This window comes from Bombus vancouverensis, chromosome 14 (genome assembly GCF_051014615.1).
Source record: "Bombus vancouverensis nearcticus chromosome 14, iyBomVanc1_principal, whole genome shotgun sequence".
Classification (NCBI taxonomy): domain Eukaryota; kingdom Metazoa; phylum Arthropoda; class Insecta; order Hymenoptera; family Apidae; genus Bombus; species Bombus vancouverensis.
The window spans coordinates 1678834-1702414 of record NC_134924.1 but is presented as its reverse complement, the minus strand read 5'-3'; the positions used below and the strand labels follow the sequence as shown (position 1 = coordinate 1702414).

The 23581-nt window shown below is 43.0% G+C and overlaps 1 protein-coding gene across 5 annotated transcripts in view; it reads right to left on the bottom strand.

The window, feature by feature from the left end:
• Nucleotides 1–23581, bottom strand: part of hth (Meis homeobox homothorax) — a 502786-nt gene that overhangs the window by 433887 nt on the left and 45318 nt on the right. For all 5 annotated transcript variants that reach the window (XM_033336883.2, XM_076624521.1, XM_033336882.2 and 2 more), the window contains exons 5-6: nt 11394–11444; nt 2046–2237 (exon numbers count right to left, since the gene is read on the bottom strand). In XM_033336883.2, coding sequence (XP_033192774.1) covers nt 2046–2237; nt 11394–11444 — 243 coding nt within the window. The remainder of the gene's footprint in view (nt 1–2045; nt 2238–11393; nt 11445–23581) is intronic.

Here is a 23581-nt window from a genome sequence, read left to right as displayed (position 1 = left end):
GGAGCACGTGGCGCGTGTACAACGTGCTACCACGACGATGCTCAAGACCGAAACCAAGGAAGGAAGAAGAAGAAGAAGAAGAAGAAGAAGAAGACGAAGAAGAAGAAGCATAAGCGCCTGAGAACAACAGGTTCGAAACGTAGAATTGATTGCATGAGGTCCCGTTCGGCTATAATAGCTCATCGTGACTGGTTGGACCTCGAAACGGCGGTCTCGGAGAGACGAGGACATCTCCGGACGTGTTTTGAAAGCGGAACACTAGCCGAAAATCGATGTCATCGGACGGCTGGTGTCTCTGACTCGGGACGAATTTAGAAGCGTTCTTCCTCGCTTAGCACGTCGCGATCTTACGTAATCGACCGTAAGAGCGAACTTGCCCGAACTTTGGCTGACACATGGTATTTCCGTATAGAACCATTTGTGGAGAAATTCCTGCGATAAATTTCATTGCACCGTCTGTAGCTTCTAGACGAAGGAGGTAGAGTGGAATCTTTGAGATCCAGTGGTTTCCTTTAGCGACCTGAATCAACGCGAGGAAGCCCTCGAAGGAAGAATTCGGAGAATGTTTTGAGACCGTGTGTAAAATTATGTACATACGATGTGAACTGAACGGTTTTTCTCTACGGATTGAGCAACGTTTAACAGAGAGAAAGACAGAAAGGTAGTGACAGAATGGAAGAGAACGGAAGTAAAAGAGAGAAAAAAAAACGGAACGTGAATGAACTCAAAAGCCAGCCAAGTGCCAAACAGAATAACACTCGTCCTTTGCTTGGAGCAGTACGAGACACTCGCTAGCAACGTACTGGAAATTCCGACAAGTAGCGCCAGTCCAACAATTCGCGACCTATCGTGTGCGTTACCGTAACCTAACGACCCGTACGTGACACCCCTGCAACCCTCGATTTTTTTCATCGTCGAAACTTGGTTCGTAAGATTTGGACGAAGAAACGAAGTACAAGAGGAAAGTCGAAGAAGAAGAAAAAGAAGAACTGGAAGAAGAAGAAAAAGAAGAGGAAAGAGAAAGCGTTACGAGCAGAACGTGTCTAGGTACACATCTTTCTTCGAGCGGCTCGCGTGGTTCATTCGGATGGCACTTCTGCCCAGACGTGTACACACGTGACCTCGAGCCACGAGGACGAATCAAGAGGGCGCCGTGCGCGTTCGCGGTGGTTCCCGCTACGGTCAGTCGCGATCGAACCATCCTGACGCATGGGTCACCAGCGATCTCATCAAATTTCTCATTTCAAATGACTAAGACGCGACGGGATATAACCACGAGGCTGATCGCAAGATAAAAAGAACGTTCGAACTCCTTTAATTTTCACAGCTGACAAAGAGGAAGTAGATCTCGAAAAAAGATTGTCACCAGAGGGGAGTACGAATGACCGAAACGTCTAGATGACGAAGAATAGCCAGACAGCGTATAAATTGGATAAAGGATCGTAAGAAGAAGAAAAAGAAGAAGATGGAGAAGAAAAAAAAGAAGTAGTAATAGTAGTAGAGGTTGAAACAGAATAACGCGCAATGACGATAGAATTGGAAAAAGACTTAATAGAAGAGGGTAACAGAGGGATAGAAAGAGAAAAGGTCTCGCGGTATCGACACGGAAGTCGCGTCGTCTATTACGAGCACGGATAAACGGCCGAGCTGATGCTGTGGTAGGCGGCGAGGGCGGCGTGCGCGTGCGCAGGGGGCGCGGATGCGGCTGCGTGCGGCGAGGTGGCCATCGCGGATGCCGCCGCGGCTGCCATCATCATCTGTTGGTGCGTACGCTTTAGGGAGTTGGGAGTTGTGGCGGCGCTACTTGGGGTAATAGCAGTAGTAGTGGTGGTGTTCGACTGCGGCGCAGGGTGGTGGTTTTGGCTTTGGTTTTGGCTCAGTTGCAAGGGGGTGGTAGTGGCGGTACTGCCGATACCGGCGTGATTATTATTATTGTTATTATTATTCTGGCTCTGGTGGTGGTGGTGGTGATGGTGGTGGTGGTGATGGTGGGGGGTGATCGCGTCGTGCGGATAATAAGACGTTGACGATGGTGAGGTACTCACGACGTCCGGCGTGCTCGCTCCGTCTGTGTGACTGGTGCTGTCAGCGGTGCTCCTTGGTCCGCCACCGTCCAGACCGTTCCCGATCTCCGGCGGTTTCGAGCTCTCCCTATCGTCGATCACTAGGTCGATCGGCATCTTTCCTTTTAAGCAGCTGATGTACCGGTGGCAGAAATTGTCGCATAGTTCATGGACCTACGATTGCATAAAGAAAGAACGAATTGAATTAAACATTGGACATCTTTGATGGACGTTTGAATGTCACGTAATATAGATATTCGAAATGGTACAAACGAGTCTTGACCTATTCTAGGAACCGTCGAGACGAGTTATTTAAACCGAGACTTTCACTTTCTCTCTCTCTCTCTCTCTCTCTCTCTCTCTCTCTCTCTCTCGTCTCTTCGGTTAATTCCGTAATTTCAATATTCTTATAACCGCTATAAACATCGGCTAAATTGGCAATGATTTCGTTTGGTCGAATCGGAATGGACCCACGATCATATGGGCTTCGGGTAAAACGTTCACCCGGTATTTTCACCATCGAAGCCACGGTTCCGAAAGGGCCGCGCGCGGGATGGCGAGGCCGATACGAACGCTGGTATCGATACACAAAGATGGAGGAGGCCGGCGAAGAGCTCGTTGCATCTCGAGGCCGTGGAAGCGGTCCGGCAGCGAGCAACGAGACCCGTTGTATCGTCGATAGCGAGTCGAAGCGAGAGGGAGCGAGGAGGTCTGACCGGTGTCCAGTCGACCAGAATGTTATGTATGCAAATGAGGTCTGACAGGCCTATAGGATACCCGGTCCTCCAGCGTCCTCCTCACGGTTCATCCTCCTCCCGCTCCCCTTTCCCTACCCCCCGGTCCTTGGACCGACTTCGCCTCTGCCTGGTCGCTCGATTCGGTTTAGAAAAAATGTATTATATAAGCAAAAGCAAATAAAAACGCTTATCTTGTTATATGTAAATCGACAGGGAGGAGGAACGGAGAGAAGCCAGGCGCATTACGAGGCGGCGTGTCTTCTCTCGTTGCAAGCGCGTACACGCGCTTTCTTCCTGGCCTCTCTCTTCTCTCCTCTTCTCTTCTCTTCTTTTCCCTTCTCGACGGACTTCTCCAACAGGCTCTGCCTGGCTGCCTCTCGGCAACATATCCACCTAGTAGATACTTATACGACGTTCTTCTTATTAGGCATTTATATGTAATAGAGAAGACGGCCATCTTTGCCGTAGGCGGCACCGTCCAATGGTGGAAGGCCGTGGCCGACACCGACCACCGTAGACAATGCACGCGTTTATCATGCGTTAAACGTATGCGAGAGAACGCTTGATCGGACGCGAAACCGATCCGCAGTCGATCCTCTTTTCATAGATCGTACCATACCGTATGTTGTCACGTTTAGTACGTTACATAGTACGGTATTTTATACTTCTTGCTCCGAGATTCTTTTCCTCTTTTTTCCTCCATTCTGTAATGCTTCTTCATGAAGAACATCGAAGATCGATAAAGACGGCCGCGTTGGCTATACGTATATACACTGGGTCAGCGAGATCGTGGTTCTCATGGTGGCGCGCACGAGGTTCTCCAGAATTTTCTTCCAAGTACCAACTATGCTACGGAGCACGGTAACACAATGCCTCCTCGAGATGACTAGACTCTCTTTAACGCGGGACCAAAAGGGCGGCGAGGGGGGCGGTGGAGAGAGAGCTCGAAGGACAGCAGCTATAATGCTGGACTGGTTAGAATTTGATCCGCCGGGAGTCGAGTCGAACCGGCCGACAATGCTCACCGAAGAAAAGAAACGGGGTTCCGTCTTTCCTTCTCTCTTTTTCTCTCTTTCTCTCCTCCCCGGGACGGATCGCCGAAAGGAGCCACGGCCTGAACGCTGAGAAGCGTTCACCTACACCGTACGCCTTTCTCTGTATACGTGGCGAGCACAGAACACGGTTATCGAGCCATTTTTTACCGCTCGTACACGAGCTCGAAACACACCCCGACCCCATCACTGAGCAAAAATCGTTTTTCGAACTTGGCATCGCGTGAAACTCGAATCTCCCGTCTCTATAATCGCTTTTAACCGCTCTAACTTCCGGCCCAAAAGAGACCGTGCCGCGGATAGTTTGTATCGGCTCGCGTGAGTGGATGCTCGAAGTTGATACCGTACTCCGCGTTCACCAAAAACCTCTCCAGTATTCGGCTCATGATCTAGAACATGATACGATGCATCGCGGACACGAATTTTTGCCATCTATCGACCCTCTGAATCGCGTCACCCTATACCGCAGACGATCGGTCCAACCGGCACTGACACAGGATCCAACGGATCCTCTACGACATTGACCGCTCTCGACTTTTATTAGAAACGGCGTGACCATTTTCTGCTCCGACTTCTTGTCACGAGTAAAAGGGCCTGGTGATCTGCCTGCGGGTTTTTTTAAATATCTATCACAGGTATAACAGATGATATGTCGAGAAATTTATATCCCCACTCATGAATACTAGATTACTTACGAGAAATTGTTAAAATCATTAAAGATTGCTATCTCAGATAAATTATACGTTCCACGAGTTCCCCATTTAATTTCACTGCAAATTTCTTTAATGAATTTTACCTCGGAGATTGTGAGGATAACATATAATTGTTAATTTATTATTCCTCTACTTCTGTAGCAAACGGTTTCTGCCAATTTTCATCGTACTGTGGTGTACGATTGTAGTGTTGGTGTATGTAGTGACGAGACGGGTTAATGCTTAGTGTAGTCAATGTATTTAAAATTATTTGTAGTGCAGATTTAGTCGTCGTTCGCTCAGTGTTATACACGGTAATCAGTACGTTCGCTCGATATTAATCGCTATAAGATTGCTCGATACTAACTCACTGATTGTGATACTAACTCACTTGATCGTGTTCGTTTATTTATATTAGTGGGGTGAGTACCAGAAAGTTTAAATTCGACTTCGGTTGACGGTTGCGTGTAGCGGCCATATTGTCTTGTCCGGAGTTTGTTTATTATTACATTTCGTATATCAAAACGGTGTTAACACTCCGAGGCAAAACAACAACATGAGTCATCCTCGATTCGAATCGTCTTATGACCATGTGTCGCTATAGTACATTTCGGAACCATATTTTGCGCAGGTACAAGGTTCAATCGTTTCTGTGATAGACTGCATCCAATATCGTGTTTTATACAAGACCAGCAAGTGTTTCGATACTAGTGAACAAAGATATACGTAAAGAAGAAAACCAAATAGAAACCCCCTTAAAAAAATGTTGTTCAAATTTAACTAGAAGATTCGAGAACTACCATGACATAATGATAAATATTCAAATTTGAGGCTTCGGACGATTCTTCTGCCGTTCCACTTACAATATCATATCCTTTCACCGCTCGCACTGCCGCATGGTTGACACAGTATCCCCCTGTCCTAAAGCCAAGGATATGCTAGGAAGCGCAGCACTTCTTTGGTATCTAATTCATCCAAGCGGGTACTAGCTTCTCGGATTTTCTGATACGGCGAACGGTTCGCGGTGGTAGAAGAACATGGCACGGAAAATATCGAGTGTCTCAAAGGATCGCTATTTCCTTCTCTCCTCGTCAACTTTCTGGTTCCATCGAAGAAGGTGAAAGCTCTTCTCCTCTTCGTCCTATCGATGGAATTATCCGGCGAAGCGCGGTGGTATTTAATTTCTGCGATGAACCGCGGGCGTAAACTTTCACGTGCCACTCCGAGGCCGAAATAAAAGCCACGAATAGGAATAAAAAGAGAGAGCGTATACACTTGCAAACAGCGAGGGGTATCGCTTTCATCGCGTCCCCGCGAACGCTTCTCGTGTTCCTCCGTAAGGTACATGCGACACCGGAGGCAACGCCATTACCGGAAGGTGGCTCTCCTCTGCGCGTGTAGAAGAAACGCCACAGAAGGAGACGAAAAATCGAGGCTGGTTCGCGATGACCGAGCACGATACCAGCTACAGCGACAACGTCGCCTGTAACTCGAGATTATTCCCATTTTATGGCCGATTTAACAAGTTGCGAGCGGATAGGGGTGTCGATTCGATGGCTCGCCAGTTGTCCAAACCGCCGGATTTCGTCCCTATTGCGCGTCAGAGATTTTTCCGTCAACATTCCATCTTCCTCGTTATCGTTACATAAATACATAAAAATAAAGATCGTAACACGTACCTACGTCCAAGCATATAAACAGCAAATAAACAGAAAGAAGCTTGGAGTAAACGCGCTATTCCGTAAACCCACGTGATATTTTCAAAATTATATTACGATCGACTAAGTAATACTTCTAAGAACTAAAATTGCATTTGTTAGATTATCTAGGGAAAGAAGAAAATTCCCTTGCTTACGGGTGTTCACGCCCAGATAGATCCCCGCGAGTTTCCGTTTGAGAGAGTTCAACCAGTCCGCGGTGACCGTCGATGTTCCGGCTGAAAAGGGACAGCGACAGCGAGAAGAAGCGTGTCGCCGACGAACGGAGAGCAGCGGGCCCTCCATTCGAAACGAGTTCTCGATTCAAAGACTTCTTAAACGGCCCGTTGTCCCTTCTTCCTTTCTCTGCCTCCTTTCTCCTCCCCTTGGATCGTGCGAGGGGAGGTTCCGCACGAGGCGACATTATACCATCGCGACGTGCCCTCTCCGCCCCCAAGAACTTCGCGTACCCCCAGCCTCCCCCTCGTTCCTCCTTTCATTCGACCCCCGAAATTACTCGAGAATTTACGTAAACGAAGAAACGAACGAGCAAGTGTCTCTCCCTCTTTGTACTCTCTCTCCTTGTACCTCATCCCTTTCTGTCGACGGCCTCTCGGAAAGGCAAACGGCTCGAAGAATGGAACGGATCCGGGGTACGCGCAGGAACACAGCGAGGAAAGGAGGGAAAGAAAGAAAGAAGAGGAGGAAAAAAAGAAAGAAAGAAGGAAAGAGGAGCGCAGAGCGAACCCCATTTACGGCACAATGGGTTCCTTTGAAGCCGAAGGTAATGAAGGTTTCGGGGTGTCTGTCTCAGTTCCTCTACCGTGCCCCGATTCACAACCTGACCACCCCTTACGGCACGCACGATACCTATATACCGGGTGTACGCCTACGAACGACTCGTACTATGCGTTCCATTCGGCTATAGATGACATCTTGGTCCTGGCGAACGGAAGGAGTGGGGAGTCATTCTGGTTTTCGAACGTTTAATTCGCGATCAGTGTTCGCCAACACATTCGCTAATGGAGACGCATCTCATATCAGGGACCGTCTTGTGGAACAGATATATCATAGATATTATTATTTAACCTCTCTTTTTGTAGTCAAAACCTTGCAGTCCATGTTAAAGAAGATTGAATACTTATAGTCTGCACTTTTAAAAAGTTATTTTCAATTTTCACAGTTTTTGCCCCAATTTTAATTTTACAACCGACTCTATTAATTTCGAAATAAACAATTGAGATCCAGATAGGTGAATCCTTTTTAAGGGCCACGGCTACGCTATTCTTCACGATCGAAAAGGCGCTGAAATGGAGGCAGAGGGTAACAGCCTGCGGAGCAACCCGGATGTCCTGGCCGTCGAGATGTCCACGAAAACACATAACCCGAACAACGGAGAAAGGAGGCACGCGGATGTCCCTACAGGACTAGGTATAACTTAGAACCAGTTTCTAAGGTAGGGCAGCTGGAGGAGAGGGTTGTGTCCGCGTGTTGCGCCGGTATGAATCCCGGTTGGTATGCACGGTGCGCCATAATACCCCATAAGAAATTTACCGCTCTCTAACCGGTGATAGCGTGTATATACGGTGGTGTGTGCCACGAGTATACAGGTCCAAGGGAGAAGAACGAACGACGAAGACGAACGGAGGAAAACATGGTAGCTGAACGAAGACGACGAACTAGGCTGCAACTCAAGGAAAGATCGATGTGGAAAGAGAGGTCGACTCGCGATGGAGGGAGGCAGAGAGGTTGTATAGAGCGAACAAGAAAGTTGAACGAAACGAGAGAAAGAGCAATAAAGAAGAAGAAACCTTCCTTCCACGCACCGGGCCCCTGCAAAACGTAATTATGCTAATACGCGATTGGCTCGAAAATGTTAAATGCACGAAGCGCAGCACCGCGGGCTACCATGCTTCTCCCTATTGGTCAAACATCCTCGTCCCTCTCGATACACCTCTTCCTCTCTCGTCTCGTTTCTCTCTTCATCTATCACTTTCTCGTCCTCTGTCTGTCGTTCGCTGCTCGGAGCTCCAGATATTTATGGAATCTTCTTGATCGCGCGTTCGCTGCATTCCGCTTTGCTCGCTCGCTCCGCGTCCTCCATGTCCCGGCTCTGCTCGTCCCCGGAGGACTCCGGGGACCAAGAACGTTTCAATCTTCATTACCGTCGATGCCAGTGCGGCGCACACCGTGCCAAATTGCGGCCAGGTTTTGTCGCGGCTTTTCGAGACCCGCCCCGATATCGCGACCGACAATCTCGCTGAAATAAATCCACCGGTTGGCGTATTGGAATCGTAGGAGCCTGGACTTGTGGGAGGAAAAAGCTACGATCGGGATCGAATATCGGTTTGGCGTCTTGATCCTGGTGAGACGGTTTCTTATCTCTTAGCGGCCTTCCATTGGAGGATGACTGTACGCCGATTTCTTGCAACTCCGATCTCTACTTTCGACGTTCCAGTAGAAGAATCGATTGATATCTTTCGTGGGAGTGTACGTGTAATTCTTTCGATGTATAAAAATTGACAAAGCTAGAGAAATGTTACTGTTCTTCCAATTTCTAGAGTCCAGTTTTCTAGTCGTCTTGTTAATACAGTGGAAAGATGCGGAAGTTATTTATGTTTGAGCGAATAGAACGCAACAGAACCTGAACGTTTATGTTACAATTCGTATATACATATTTATTTCTTTTAGTTTTAATCTCGCCTATCGTCCAGTTGGCTATATTTCCAGTCTTCTTAACGCATCTTTCTTATCATCCTTTTTGCCAAGACTTCTTAAATAAACGAACGACGATAGTGATTACGATTTTGCATGTAACGGACCAGGCACGACCATCAGAATTTCTTTGCACGAGTAATCGACGTGCATAAGAAAAAGTACCTACTCAGGATGCTTAAAGAAGAAAGAGAGGAAGAAGGGTTGGCCCGCGTGTACTCCAGGCCAACGTGGATTCGCCGGTAGGTAGCCCCGGCCTTTATAATAATGTAATCGCGGCAAATGAGGAAAATTGGTATAAAATTGCAGGATCGACCGGTCGATCCAGGCGGGCCTGTCGAGAGGGAGCAACATACACGAGGGGCGCATCGAGACGGCCTGGTCTCCCTTGGCCAATGGCTGCCGCCACGTCAGCTGCCATTTCGATGGAAATGCGATGGATGTCCGCTATTTCGTATGATAAAATATCGGCGCAAAAACGGCGTAGCCAGGCCGAACGGGGCCCGCCCCGGTATTCTGCGGCCACGCAAACAGCTCCTCCTGAAAACTTGCACTCTCTTTCCTTCTCCCTTTCTCTTTTCTGTTGCGTACACCGGCTTTACCGGTCGAACGGTTATCAATCGTTAGCGGGGGAAAAACGGGCCGAAACATGCCGGCCTTCTAATGCAATATTTATTTACCCTGGTCCCGAAGTAACAACGCGAGAACGCACGCGGAATATTAACCGGCTGCCCGGTTCAATTAATCCCGACCGCTGTTCCTCTCGTGTCGTCGATTGAACCGTGACACGAACCAACCTGCAACTTTTTCGACGTCCGCTGGGACCGATCGCGGCCGCGGTATCTTCCGACCCTGTCTTAATTAGAATTCGGGGAAAATCGAAAGTTGCTGCCGATAGAATCTTTAATCGTAATACCTGTACTAGCTTTACAAAGCAATGTCGTTGTGGATTATCGAAGACTTGTGAATGAGTTTCGTTTATGTCACTCGTTATGGACCGTCGATATTTTATGCGTCTATAATATTTATAAACTATTTCAACTAATTTAATTATCCAATAATCCTTTGTACGATTGCAGGATTTAAAACTGACGTAATAAAAATTGTCTCGTCTACATTCGTTTTCAACACCATGACTAAAAGAGGTTCTAATTAATGCAAAGCTCGATGAATAATTTAATCACTCGATCATAGTAATTAATATTTATATTTATATTTTACTAACTACCTTTTGTATTAAGAATGAATATGCTAATACATGTCCTCTATGTTCGGCTTCTCGGTATAACACAGTTCGTACCATTTTATACGATCTAATACGAGACATGTACTCCGATTTACAGGTTTCCGGTTTACGAGAGGGGCAAGGGAAAAAATCACGATCTCGGTGGAGAAAGATGGCCGTTCCAATGCAAACAACTTGGAGCGTGCACCGTGTTCGTACGTCTAGCGGCCATTGGACAGCTAAATGACGCCACTTACGGCTGGAACTCGGCCCGAGCCGAGCAAACCGCCAAGGTGTGCACCATAGCTGACCGACGACCGAGGACGGGTGGTGCCGAGCTTTCACTACAATTACGGAAAATTGCGCTCCGCCCGTAACAGTTGTTTTTCAAGCGTTACGAACGGCTTATCTACCGCGACACCCGGTAATCCCCGACAATTGGAGCGGACGAGAGAACACGCCGCTCGCTGACGTTCGCTAGTACGCTTGAAAGTTCACCTAAACGCGTCAACCTCGCGCTTACTCTACAGTTTTACCTACTTGTTCAGTTGTTAATGGAACTATACCCTTTGGTTTATGCTAGTCATCGTTACACTTATATTGTAGGCCGTAGAGTATGAAGACAACATGATAAATCATATTTTTATAAAATTTATAAGTATATACTTTCACACAATTTCGAAATGAATTGTCTTTGGCATCCTCCTCTTTTCTGAAACCTGAGGAGCTTCTACATGTAGTAGTTGTAAAATACTTCCTTTCAAACGATAAGTAATATAAAATTTAGAGAATTAAGAAACGTGGACGTGGAAGGTGTTTTTATGCGGTTCTTTATCGAGAATGAATACCGTTTTGTTTCAAGAAATGTCCATCAACTATTGTTAATGTATCTAACAATTAAAGGATTAGAAACATACGGGAATGATAAAACGATAATAAAGTAATCTATGAAAAAGGTAAAACTAATTAAGATTTAGAAACTTGATAGCACAAAGTAGGAAATTTCATACGTTACGATATTATTATATCTATTATTACACTACTGGGTATATTACTAAGTATATTATTTTTTAATCGATCTTAACCAATTTATGAAGCTATATAAAATGTTGTAAGAAACATAACTACATCAGACAAAAAATCATAATTCTTTCCAACATTTTATATAGCCTTGGAAATGGTAAGAAAACGTGGAATCTGAAAAGTGCTCACCTTTTCGAGCTCGAGGAGGTGAAACCGGAGGACCTGGATCGCCTGTACCATCTGAAACAAGAAAATAAAAGGAACCGAATAAAATTTGTTCGCCAGAGGCTGTGCACCGGATCGACACAAAGGAGTAAAAGGGGATCGAACCAAAGGGAAGGTGGAATACGAAGCTTCGACGATCTCACAGAATCCACAATCAAAGATTTCGAGACTGGCGTATCGCGAGCGATTCCATTTATTTCCCTCGTACATGGAAAGCTCCGCGGACTATCGGTCGATTCACTCCGCGAGGATTAACGGGAATTAATTATTATTGCATCTGCACGCCGCTAATTGCGTCCCCGAAATTCCGTGTGCTCCATCGAGCGATCGATACGCATCGGGCATAGATGGTACCGGTTCAACGACCGTGTATGTCGATATCGTGTATGTAACGACGTGCAGACCTCTCAAGTAAGAAGAAACACAGCGAAGAGAGACCATTAGAAGATCTTCGTACACGATTTCTTGCTTCAGCCTACGTATATAAGTATTAAGATACTTGCTGATATTTAGTACGAATTCAATTTTTCCCATTGCTTTTATTTTCTATCTATTTTACGATAAATCTGTTACTTTATCCGCATCGCATCTAGCTCTTAATTCCTATTTACTCTTTTTATATAATAACACCGTATTCCTTTCGATAAATTTAATTCTATTAACCGAATGTGTATATCGGTCAACAAGCTCGATGACGAAATCGATATTTTTCATGATTCTATAACAGCCTTGAACCGAGTGAGTCATCGCCAACAGTTATTACTTGTAATAACTAGTTTATCAATTATTATTCTTTGTCTTATCTTTTTGCCTTTGTCCTCCATCTGTTTCGTTCGTCACGTCTTGTTTGTATTAAATGTGCCAAAATATGTATTTAGCATGTTCTCCGTTAATAAATATTTACGATATTTAAATATTTACGCGTAACTAGTTAAATACGTGTTTAACTCTTAGAACTTGTCGCAGCTTATCAATAAAAGGTAACATATATATATATATATATATTTATATATATATAATATATATATAATATATATTTAGACGCCTTAGGTAATATATATATATATTTAGACGCCTTAATACTGATCAGCTTACTTCTTCCCTTTTCTCCTTTTTCTCCTTTTCCACCCTCTTCCTCTGGATAATTGCTAAAAATAACGATATCTCGTAATTTTCTCTCGGCACGATTTCACGTTGCCCGATCGTCGTCGTGCCTTCGCTATCAGGTCCGCGCGAATGGACTGTGCTCATCGCGGGCAGTTTCTTCTCCGACTAACCTTCCACTCTTCCTTCTTTATTTCTTCGAATCGGCATCGGCCGTGTATATATAAATACGCGTTTTTCTAAAGCGACACACGGTCACGCTTCTCCGAGGGCGTTTCGTATCGAACGTGTGCATTGTGCATACTCGAGGTACGACCATCGGCATAATTTTCCGATACGGCGTTACGTTTAAAGCCACCTCGAAGCCCTCTCCGGATCCACGTCCCCTCCTGTCCCTCTTTTACCGACTACTTGGCGACCGATCGAACGAGGAAACGGGGTGTCCTCCCTCTTCTCCGCTCAGCTAGCAGGAGCGGCGATTCAATTAGGCAAAGCGGCAATCTTAATTGTTAATTAACATTATATTTATGCAATTATGGCCCATTATGATTCCGCGCGGCCGATAACGAAGCGGCCGCGATGAGTGCTCCCTCAGATAGTGACTGCTTCGAGAGCTACCTTACCTCTTTCTTCTTCGCCATCCTTCTCGACGCACCTTCGTCGTCTCCACCTTCTTCCTACCGGCCCTTTCGGTACCGCCACCGATCAACGAGATCCACAGGACGCACGTGTGCCTCCCGATGCGAGTCCTCGCGATACCGACAATCCGCAATTAGCTTTTAATGGAGTGAAGGTGGTCAACCTCGAGGAGAGTCTTTGCAATCGTAGGTGAAGGTTTTTGAAAGAGGTGCCGTAAGGAAGGCGGTTTGGAGAAATTATTGTATCGGAGAGAGCTCGTTTTGATACGAATCTTCCGATGAAAGTACGGATTTTACAGCAGAAGATTGGTAATAGATGTTGTTTTGTGGGAACGATATAGAGTTTAGAAAAAGAAATTAGTATGGAGAAATTATATACTAGTCAATATAATTAGAGAATTGTTAGCATGGATGATTTTATCGTATCAACTAAATGAACAGAGGGAAAGAAGAAACTCTATAGACTTGAGTAATACGCTATTCGTATGACATTGCGTTAAAGACGGTATTTAAAACAGTTGTAAAAGAGAAAAAAAATGTTCGGACGTAACGAATGCCTAAATAATCCGCTAATTATTTTGAGCAATGTACACACGTACTTTTATGCAGAAGTTGGCCTCATTCAATATAATAGAAAGGATTCTAGCCGGTTAGTAATATTGACTCATATAATGAAATAATTAATTTTTTTCGAAATTTCACAGAAAAGTGTAGATACGATATAAAATAATACCTTACATTTATTTATATAATCTACTATTTCTTACTAATCTGGTTATCTAATTTATTTGTGGATATCCTCGAGGAGCTTGAAGGCAGATAACCACCCTAATACAAGTTCTATCTTTATATAACGAGAATAAATGCTAATGGAAATTTGTTTAAGCGTTTTAGAAATGAAAGCTTTCCCCATGAGATTCCCGAGCGAAAGTAAGACAAAAATTTGGCGCGGTACACGAAGGAATTTTTATAATGGAGGTAGCACACTTTACTAACTTCCGTGACGAGAGCCTCGTATCGGAGCTTTCTGCGAGATAATAAAGAAGAAGAGGCCACAATGAAAGGACGTCGTCAACGCGTCTCTCGATGCGATAACACCGATTCGTCGAATAATAAAGAACCTCCGATTGGATGCCGACAGTCGGATAACGAAGTGAAAAGTGGCCACGGTTACGAGTCCCGTAAATATCACACCGAACCAGCGCATTGGGTTATAAAATCGAGGTCCAGTTCGCTAAAACGGCGCGTTAAAGCGAGAATCACAGCAGATCGGATCGACATAATTAAATGCATGATCTTAGTGTCTTGTTCGCGTTTACTATCTCTTGTTTTCTTCCCCGTCGAAGCAGAGTAAACCAAGCGAGGGAAAACCGATGATCATCGAGGCGCTCGTTATTCGCAATTACCGAGCCACGTAATTGGAAATGAAGGGTTAATTGATGCATGTTCGAACGTAGTAAACCGTTATTAGAATATCGTCGCGACTGGATTTTGTCGCGCCCTAAGCTTTTGCTTATCAAGATGCAAGCAGATTGTACATGATAATAAACGATGAGGAGTTTTTTTATCGTTTAAAATCTTTTTTGATGTATTTTATCTATGAAGGTTTAATAATTTTCGTAGCATCTGTCAAACGTTTAGCATGCGCTAAAATCTATCGTGTATTCATAGGTATGAGGTAAAATTCACGCTGTCTCTTTTTTACAAGCGTATGAGTTATTACTTTTTTGACGAAATAATGATTAAAAATTGAATTGGAGAAAATGATTAAAAACCATCATTCTTCCACTTTTTAACTTATGCAATTAATTGCAGGTTATCGCTTCTAAGCAGCTTAAACAGGAGACAAACAGAAAGAATAATTATTTCGTAGGTACAAATTTCGTCCTACTATGCAACAAACATTATGGATTTCAATAAACACGATAATTTCTAGCCACATATCTGATTAATACAATCAAGAAAGTCGCAATATTTCAGCTCCGTATATCTCTACTTTCTCTATTAAACTAGCGCACTTCATATCCTGCCCAGTAAACTCACATCGCATATCTCATCCCTTCTATCAACCTCGCATTATTACCGACACGCAACAGAAATTTTAAATCAACGTAATTCCTTAATTTCCCACCACTAGTTGAATGAAGAAGAAAATCGCGAGAGGAAGGAAAATCTGTGATCGAGAATCGAATCTCAAACGGTTTGCAACGACTGGACGTTCGTCGACGAGGAACAAGCGAAGGGCGTCGAAGAAGGCGAGGTGAAAAAAGACGCGCAGGCACGCCGCAGCAAGCAGAATGCGCTTCAAGAGAAAAAGAGAAGATGGTATCGCGGTGGTAACGAACGGACGCGCAACACTCGCAGGGGCTGCGAGTGCTCGAGTTGACGAGATGGTGCGAGGCGAGCAGTCGATTCGCTGCGACGCGTTCCTCCGCTCTCTGTCCGCGCGCGCACAATGTGTCCTCTATATCCGAGCTGCGGTTTTGTTGCTTCTCGACCAGCGAAAGCAGCACCCGCTGCCTCGTTCCTCGCCGCACGTTATCTGCTCCGGCCAGCTCGATGTTCTCGCGCGTTTCTCTCGCCTCGATCGAACGCCATCGCAAATATGTGTAGCGTATATATGTACGATGATTCCGTGCATGAATTCGAGAATTATCGAAACGAATGCCAGATGCATCGAAGTTTTCTTGAACTTCCTCTGAAAGCACAATATCATCTCTATGCTCTTATAGACTACATATCACTTTTGGCTCACTGTGATTCGATCGTTTATGATTTGAGCTCTAAATGGAATAAGAGAATACGTTTTCTAACAATTTCACGTTTGACACGTTGAGTATAAACAATATTACGTTTTAAATTGTCAATAATTAATTAGTTGATAATTGAGTTTGTGTTTGATAAAACAGTTTTAGTGTACTGTGTCATCCTCGCGAGAAGATAAAAAAAAGAAAAATATGTTTCTATCGCCAGCAATTAATAACAATAAATTTCTAGCCACAACTTAAGAGACATTCGATCTTGAAACGATTAATATTCTATGCAGTATATTCTAATATTTCGAGAAAAAGCGTTTATAATAACTTAACTTTTACTCTGCAAAATATACCTAACTTATATTATTTCTTCTTGTGTTTAGGATTCTATACTTCTCATTACATAGTGAAATTTTCATACTTTCTATCAATTCCATAATTCAAATCTCCCATAAGCTTCGAGTAAACGAACAGCAATAAAAACAAGTGAATCCATCCTTTTTAATACCAATTGTAATTAACTACAATTATATTATTTTATGTATCAATTACAGTTACATTATATTATACAATTGCATAATATAACATAATTAGAATTTCTCGTTTCTCTATTTCCATTTCGTCGATTTATCATTTCTCCATTTCTACTTCAAAGAACAAAATCACAAAGATGCAACCGAGCAAGACAACGGACACGCAATACGTAAGAAGCATAGATCGCAAATGATCGAGTCATCGTAATTCACGAGTGTTAACCGCCTCCGTCCCGTTATGCCATTCTCGATGTGCATTCTTCCTTCGCGATCTCGGCGGCGAGGTTTTGCCACGATCGCTCATCACGTGATATTAATTAGCCTTGCAGCAGCATGCTGTAAGGATGAAGAGGGCCTCGAGGAGAATCGGAAGAGGAGGACGAGAAAAACTGCGAAATGCGCGAAGAAACGAGGAGATGGTGTTATTTATAAGCAGACAGGGACGACGCAGTCGGAAGCGACGCCCGATGATGCGGCCTCCGCCCTACGCTCGCTGCCTGCTCGAAACGCCTGTCGATCCTCTTCGCTCTTGCACGTTTTCCGGCGGCGTTCGACGCGCACGCTGCCGTGTATACGCAAGCGTATTTGATGGATGCCCAAGATACGAAACGCGTACGCGCGTAAATGAGCGCCGTGTCGGGGCCCAGCGATTCATGCACGCTGATTTCCACTGTTTTTTACATCCTTGTCCGGCTTCATTCCGCTTTAACGAAGCCTTCGCGAAGAAACGTAATGTATGTGTTGCATTTTTTATATGTTTTAAACATTGGTGGGAAATTTATGACGCGATCATGTTGTGGAAAATCTGCGATGCGAGATATACATGACAAATGAATGTCAGGTTTTCGAAGAAATTTTATTCGCGAGTGTACTATAATGGGTTGATGCAGTCGTCACTCGTTTTCATTTCGATTGCTTTTGAAAGGTACTAATTTTTCGTTGTTCACATTTTCTGAATCCTCTTGCATAGTAATTTACTTAAATAGTATGTATTGGTGAAGTGAAAAGTTATGTGTATATTGTGTGTTTCACGTTTCACTATTAGAACTTTAAAAATTTGGGCGAAATAGGATTATCTGCTGACTTGTAGCTCGTAAAATTTATTTCTGGAGTTTCATTCGCTTTATTACTAAACTTGTTATCGTTATGCAAGACGTTGTATTGATACTAATAACTCGTGGAATTTCAGTAGCAGTATTAGTCCTATTGTGTATGAGATCTCTGACAATTGAAAGACGGAGACTATTCAGTAGCCAATAGATCTATACACTTTTGATCTAGTGCATCGAACATTTAAATTCCATTTGAATTATTTTTATAGTTAGAATATACAACTCTGTAATATGATATAAGTACAGTTGTATAAAATGTAGGAGAATAAACGTGGTATTCAATGTTCTGAGAATTTTCATGCTTCCTTTGATGTAAGTCGTATCTGCTGATGATTTATAAGACACGTTTCTGCGTCTGACGAAGATTTTACCTTTGATAATTACCATACACTGCCGATTGATTTAATACGTGAAAATAGATAGGAATATGTTTTTGGTAAGCGGAGAGCTCGTTTCCGCGTCGATTGCGTCGTGTTCGGCAACTTTTGGCGGCCAGTGTACTCCTTCAATGCCAACTAATTTGCCCGAATTAAAGAGAACGAGACGGATCGCGAGACTTCAGAATTAGACACGCCGCTTGAAATAATTGAGGATTGGCTGTAATACTACATTTGTTAGAATTCTACTTCTCCAAACTAATACATCCAAACTTTTCGTTCCACATAAAATATGCATAATATTTCACGTAATATATCAAGAACGTAATAATTGATTATTTCTGATTATAAGGAAATAAGAAAAGGAAAACAGCCAGACAAGAAAGCTTCGAATTACTGGCACTATGTAGCAATCTAATTAAAAGCCATCTTGAGACCAAGCCGCAAATTAGCTAACGCGACAACGACGCCCATTAATCTGCGCCAATGAACCCCGTCATCCTCGACACCTATAAACCGCGCGATTTCTCGTCTGCCTGCTCAGTTTCGATCATACCAAGTCGCTCGCCAAGTCGTCCTCGTATTAATTGATCCTCGTTTAGGAAGAGAAAAAGTCAGAAACGAGCCAGACGGACGACACCAACGCCAATTATAAAAGAAAGAGACACCAAAAGAATTTATAAAGTTGCGTTGCATATGAATAAAGTCGATTCATGGAGTAGCTGTGAGAAACGATGAGATAGCTCGTTATCGAGTTGAAGTAGCTAATTAATGGTACGTGTTAGGATATCATTCAGAAGTATAAGTACTCGCAATACATTGTTGTAACATCGATGATACAAAATGTTAATTGCAGTTTCTACTTAATCATTCCAAATCTCACGAAATGGAACTGAAATGAAGGTTGATATATTTTTGCGGATTTAGTATTATAACTATAATGGAATTATATATACCACTAATATGACTTAAGACATTGAATGTTTCTATATTACGCATTTCACTATTGCAACATTAACACTAGAACTATCGACAATTAAACTATGGAACTTGCAACCAAAAAGATCAAAATGGATGGTACCTACATAAACAAATACGCGACGCAAAGCAAGAAACAAATCTTCGTTCATATTCTTTGCAAAAAATCGTTGCAATCCCTAAAAACAAATCTATAACATATCGTCCAAAGATAACTTTATAATAAGTCTATAAAACAATTATAAAATCAGTAAAGCAATAAAACTCCCGTCAAAGTATATCGAACCTATATTTCCTTCAAATCACAAAATTTAGGAAATTTCTAATAGAAAATTAGAAGCTAGTAATTCTGCTTGTTAATAGAAAAAAAAACCAATGAATTCTAACAACATGTAAGGAGTTGACTGACGGAAGCGGAAGAAGAGCCAAGGACTTTGTACGACGACGAAAGGTGGAAAAGGGAAGGTCAGGCTCTGTGCTTCAACGGCCGATATTCAACGGAATTTCCAACTGGTCGAGAGGATCTACGACGTCGTAAATCTCGCGGTTGACGCGGCGCGGTCCGTTGTGATACTAAATAGAAATATGGATAAGCGGCGCGCGAGGCGAAAGAAGCGAAATAAATTACGCTCGCCGCGCGGCCTCCTCCTGTCGCGTCGTCGCCGCGCGACCACCGGAACGAGCCTCGATGATTTAATAATTGTAACCGATAAACGAATCACCGGCCATTGCTAATTGAATTGCGCCGCGATTCTACGTCAGCGAATCGATGAAGAGTTCCTCGATCCCTATTCGTCTGATTCTTTTCAACGTATCAATCGATCGTGATGTATTGAGAAAGAAAACCGTCAATATCGATGACTATTACTATAACTTATAATACTACTATAGTTTATAAGTATTCGAGCATTTTGATCAATATCTATTAACAAGGAGTACAAATTGAAAGTGTCTAATTACTGATTAGAATACTATGCAAACTGCATGCATTAATGTCGAGAGTGTTTGTATCAGTTTGCAAGTACCTTCTTAATCTAACCTGTAATTTACTATTGGGTTGGCAACTAAGTGACTGCGGGTTTTGTCATTAGATGGTATTGACCATAATTAAAGAATCCCAAGATAAAGATGATAACATGTAATTTAACTGGAAAGTTATAGACAGAACGAGTTACAGTAGATTTGTTTTATATTATTAGTACAACGATCGTAAAATATTATATCGTGATAAGATTAATTTTGTTTAATTTGTGTATTAGCTTTTTAAACCAGACGAAACTACTTAGTTATTATAAAAGTTCTTTATCTGGGAGCTGCTTAATTTCTGAGTTACAGGACTGATAAAAAAAAGATTCTTTGAAACTGATAGAAAAACCACCGCCGTTAATTTAAAACGACTACATGTATAAACGAACAGATTTCACATACCGTCCTATAACGTGTGCGCTAAATCCATAATACGAATATCAATCTCATCAGAAGATAATGAGTATTACTATCAGTAATTAAATGATCCATACGGTTATACTACCTTTATCTAAAAACTATTACAAGCGATTACACAATGTTATTCTTGTTCGAGCGAGTAGACAAATTATTTTTCGTAGCGTAGCGCAACCGACTAGATCTTAACAGGTACGACGGTGTAATTTCAAATAATAAAATACTATCTTCTAACAAACTTTTCATATCTTACCAAATAGACCAATAGATACATATTTCTACGAACGATTTGTTTCTTCCGTTGTATTCATAACTGTAAATTTGCATAAACATTCGCGATCTGATAATTATCTAATAAAGAATTAATATTTTAACATACCTAAGATTATATTACCCATAATATAATAATATAATATATTGTAATAATATTAGCTAAAAAAGGATAATTTTAATATACCATTCTTGTAAAGTTTACAAGATGATGTACCTTACGAAACGTAGGGGGAGAACATATACAGCAACTTGACACACTATCGTGCGGTTTATCGTAGAAAAATAGACGACAACGATTCTGTCCAAGAATATCCATAGACCAAACAATTCCGATAACATTGTTAAGCATTCAATATAAGGAAGAACCGATAGTCAGTTATCTCGAAGCGCAACCACGAGACGCGCTAACAACAAAGCGAATCACGTGACGGCGCACCTCGCTGTCGAATCCTTTGCTTTCGTCTTTCGTCTATCTATATACGTGCACGAGCGGCGTCTCTAATGAATGGTCGTTAATTGTATCAATTATTAACGAGGGACATCGCGCGAACGCCGCGACGACTCTTATCGATGTCCAGTGATTTACGAGCCGAGCCTCCTTCTCTTCACTTCGTTCTGCTTCTCCTCTCTCCTTCTATTCGTCTCTATCGCGTATACGTTCGTCTTCTTCCGACATGTAAACCTTGATTCGACTCAACACTTGGCCGATTCGCGACCGCTTCATTATCGGTCGTGCCTCGTGTGCCCGACGTCGAAAATACCGCGCGACGCCCTGCCACCGCCAACGTCGCCCCCTGCCGCACCCTTATTTCCTGGTAATTAATTTCCAACCACCGATCCCGGCCACTGTCACGATCGCGTGTGACTTATTCATTGACCATTTGCTCCAACCGCTTTCTCGTTGTCCTCGTCTACTACGTTTACTTCTCTGCCTGCGCGATTTTCTCATTTCTTCCTTCTACCTTTCTGTTTATAGTTTCTGTTTTTGAGAATGTTTCCTCATTGTGAGGAGTTTATTCCGTTGCGCGACGAATACCGCAAGGTATCAATGAAAAAGAGAGTTTACGACAACACGAGAGTTGGAATGCCCTATTTTGCAAAAGATTATGACATTCATCCGTCAGTGAATGTATATTTACAAATATTAGAAAACTTTTTAATGGATATTCGTCGAATATCTATAGATATGTTTAATATTTGTCGATATTTATTGACATTTAACGCTTCGCAGAAAGAACCTGGAAATTGGAATAGGAAGATCTTCGAAATAGAAAGAATCATGTAATATCTATCGATATTCGACGATTTTCGTTTAAAGTGTTTTTCTATTCCATATTTCCTTTCGGAAGCGTTGACACTTAATTAAGAAGGAATTTGAAGGACTGTGTTTTCGGGGTTTGAGGAAATCTTTCAGAGAAACGTAAGAGGAGGCGTGAAACAGGAGCGATGGAGGAAACGATCGCCTCGAGGCCGACGAGGCACTTTCGACTAAAACGATGGACTTCGTTTCCCTGGCTGTGTATACAGGAGGAAACTGTCGAGGAAGCTGCGGTACACGGTAGTCAAGAACGTTGTGCAAGCAAAGGACGGTTTATATATGACCCTCCGGCACGTTCGACCGGCCAACATACTCGACGTGACAATATTTAAATATTGCTAAGCAGCGTGATACTTACCATCGATAAACATACCGCGATGAAAATACACCCTGTCGATTCCATTCTGAACCAGTCTGTCGACAATGTGTCGATTCATTCGTCCTCGATTCGATGGAAATAAAATTTGGGGAATTGCTTGCGAAGGAATTCGATCCTAGATACGTTCCAGAAACAAAAATCTTCCAATTATCCGAAAGTTCGACGTTCGAGGTTAGTATTTTTGAATAGGTCGCTTCCCTTTTCCCAAAGAATCGTCCTTTGGCCTTTTCTCTTTCTTTCTTCCCTCGCGGACCACCCAGGCTAGGCGATAACTTCTTTCTTCCCTTTCCTTCATTTTTTTCCTCTTTCCCCCGTCTCTTCTGCTCTCTTCTCTTTTGGCTGCAGCTCTCTCGCGGTGGCAAGAGAGACCTTTCCCCGTCCTCCACGGATCTCCTCGTGTTTCTTCCTGGCCGTGTCCCTATATATACCTACACCTCGCGGTCGTTCTTTCTGCGCTCGAGACTATGGACTGGATTAGGTTACGACGAGGCTGGGCCTGCCTCTCTTACTGCTTCGGCTGTGACGTTCCCGTCGACTCGTCGGGACTATAAATCTCCGGCTATTAAGACGGTAGTCCGCCGTTTTGATGGCCCGTGCCAGGACGCACTGTCATCTTAATATGTATTCTTCGTTATACCCGCCAACACTGTGCCAAGGGTTGCACGCATTCAGTTCCCTGTTCAAACTTACTCGGTTTGCCGCTTTTCCAGGCGAATAATAATTTTTGATGGAATGGAATCGTTGGTCGTTGTTTTCAAACGAATTTCTCAGACATTTATAGATGTTGATTTTAGAAACAGGTCTGTGTGTCGTGAAAAGTATCCACGTGAGATACCTCTAAAGACAATTTCTTAAGTTTAATGGAAGGGCTTAAAACGATTACGATTAAAGAAACGGTTGTTAATTATTACAAGGACTCGAGAATCATAGCAGAATCAAGACGAACATATTGCCAACAATGTTACCAGTTAGTTACGTTTTTTTCATCACATATGTTTCAATTGTTACTAATTTTTGAATTATAATTGTTCTTGATTGATACGTTTAAAAAGAGGAAACATATAGATAATATCCAACGACCTTTCATGGTACAATATGTAACGCGATATGTACCGTCGTGTATTGTATTAAGATCATTGCATCACGAACATCATTTACGGGATTTCTCATTCTAATGAAATAAGCGATCGTTTAATCGTCGTGAATACGAATGCTGAATATTTAACTGACGTTAGACGAAT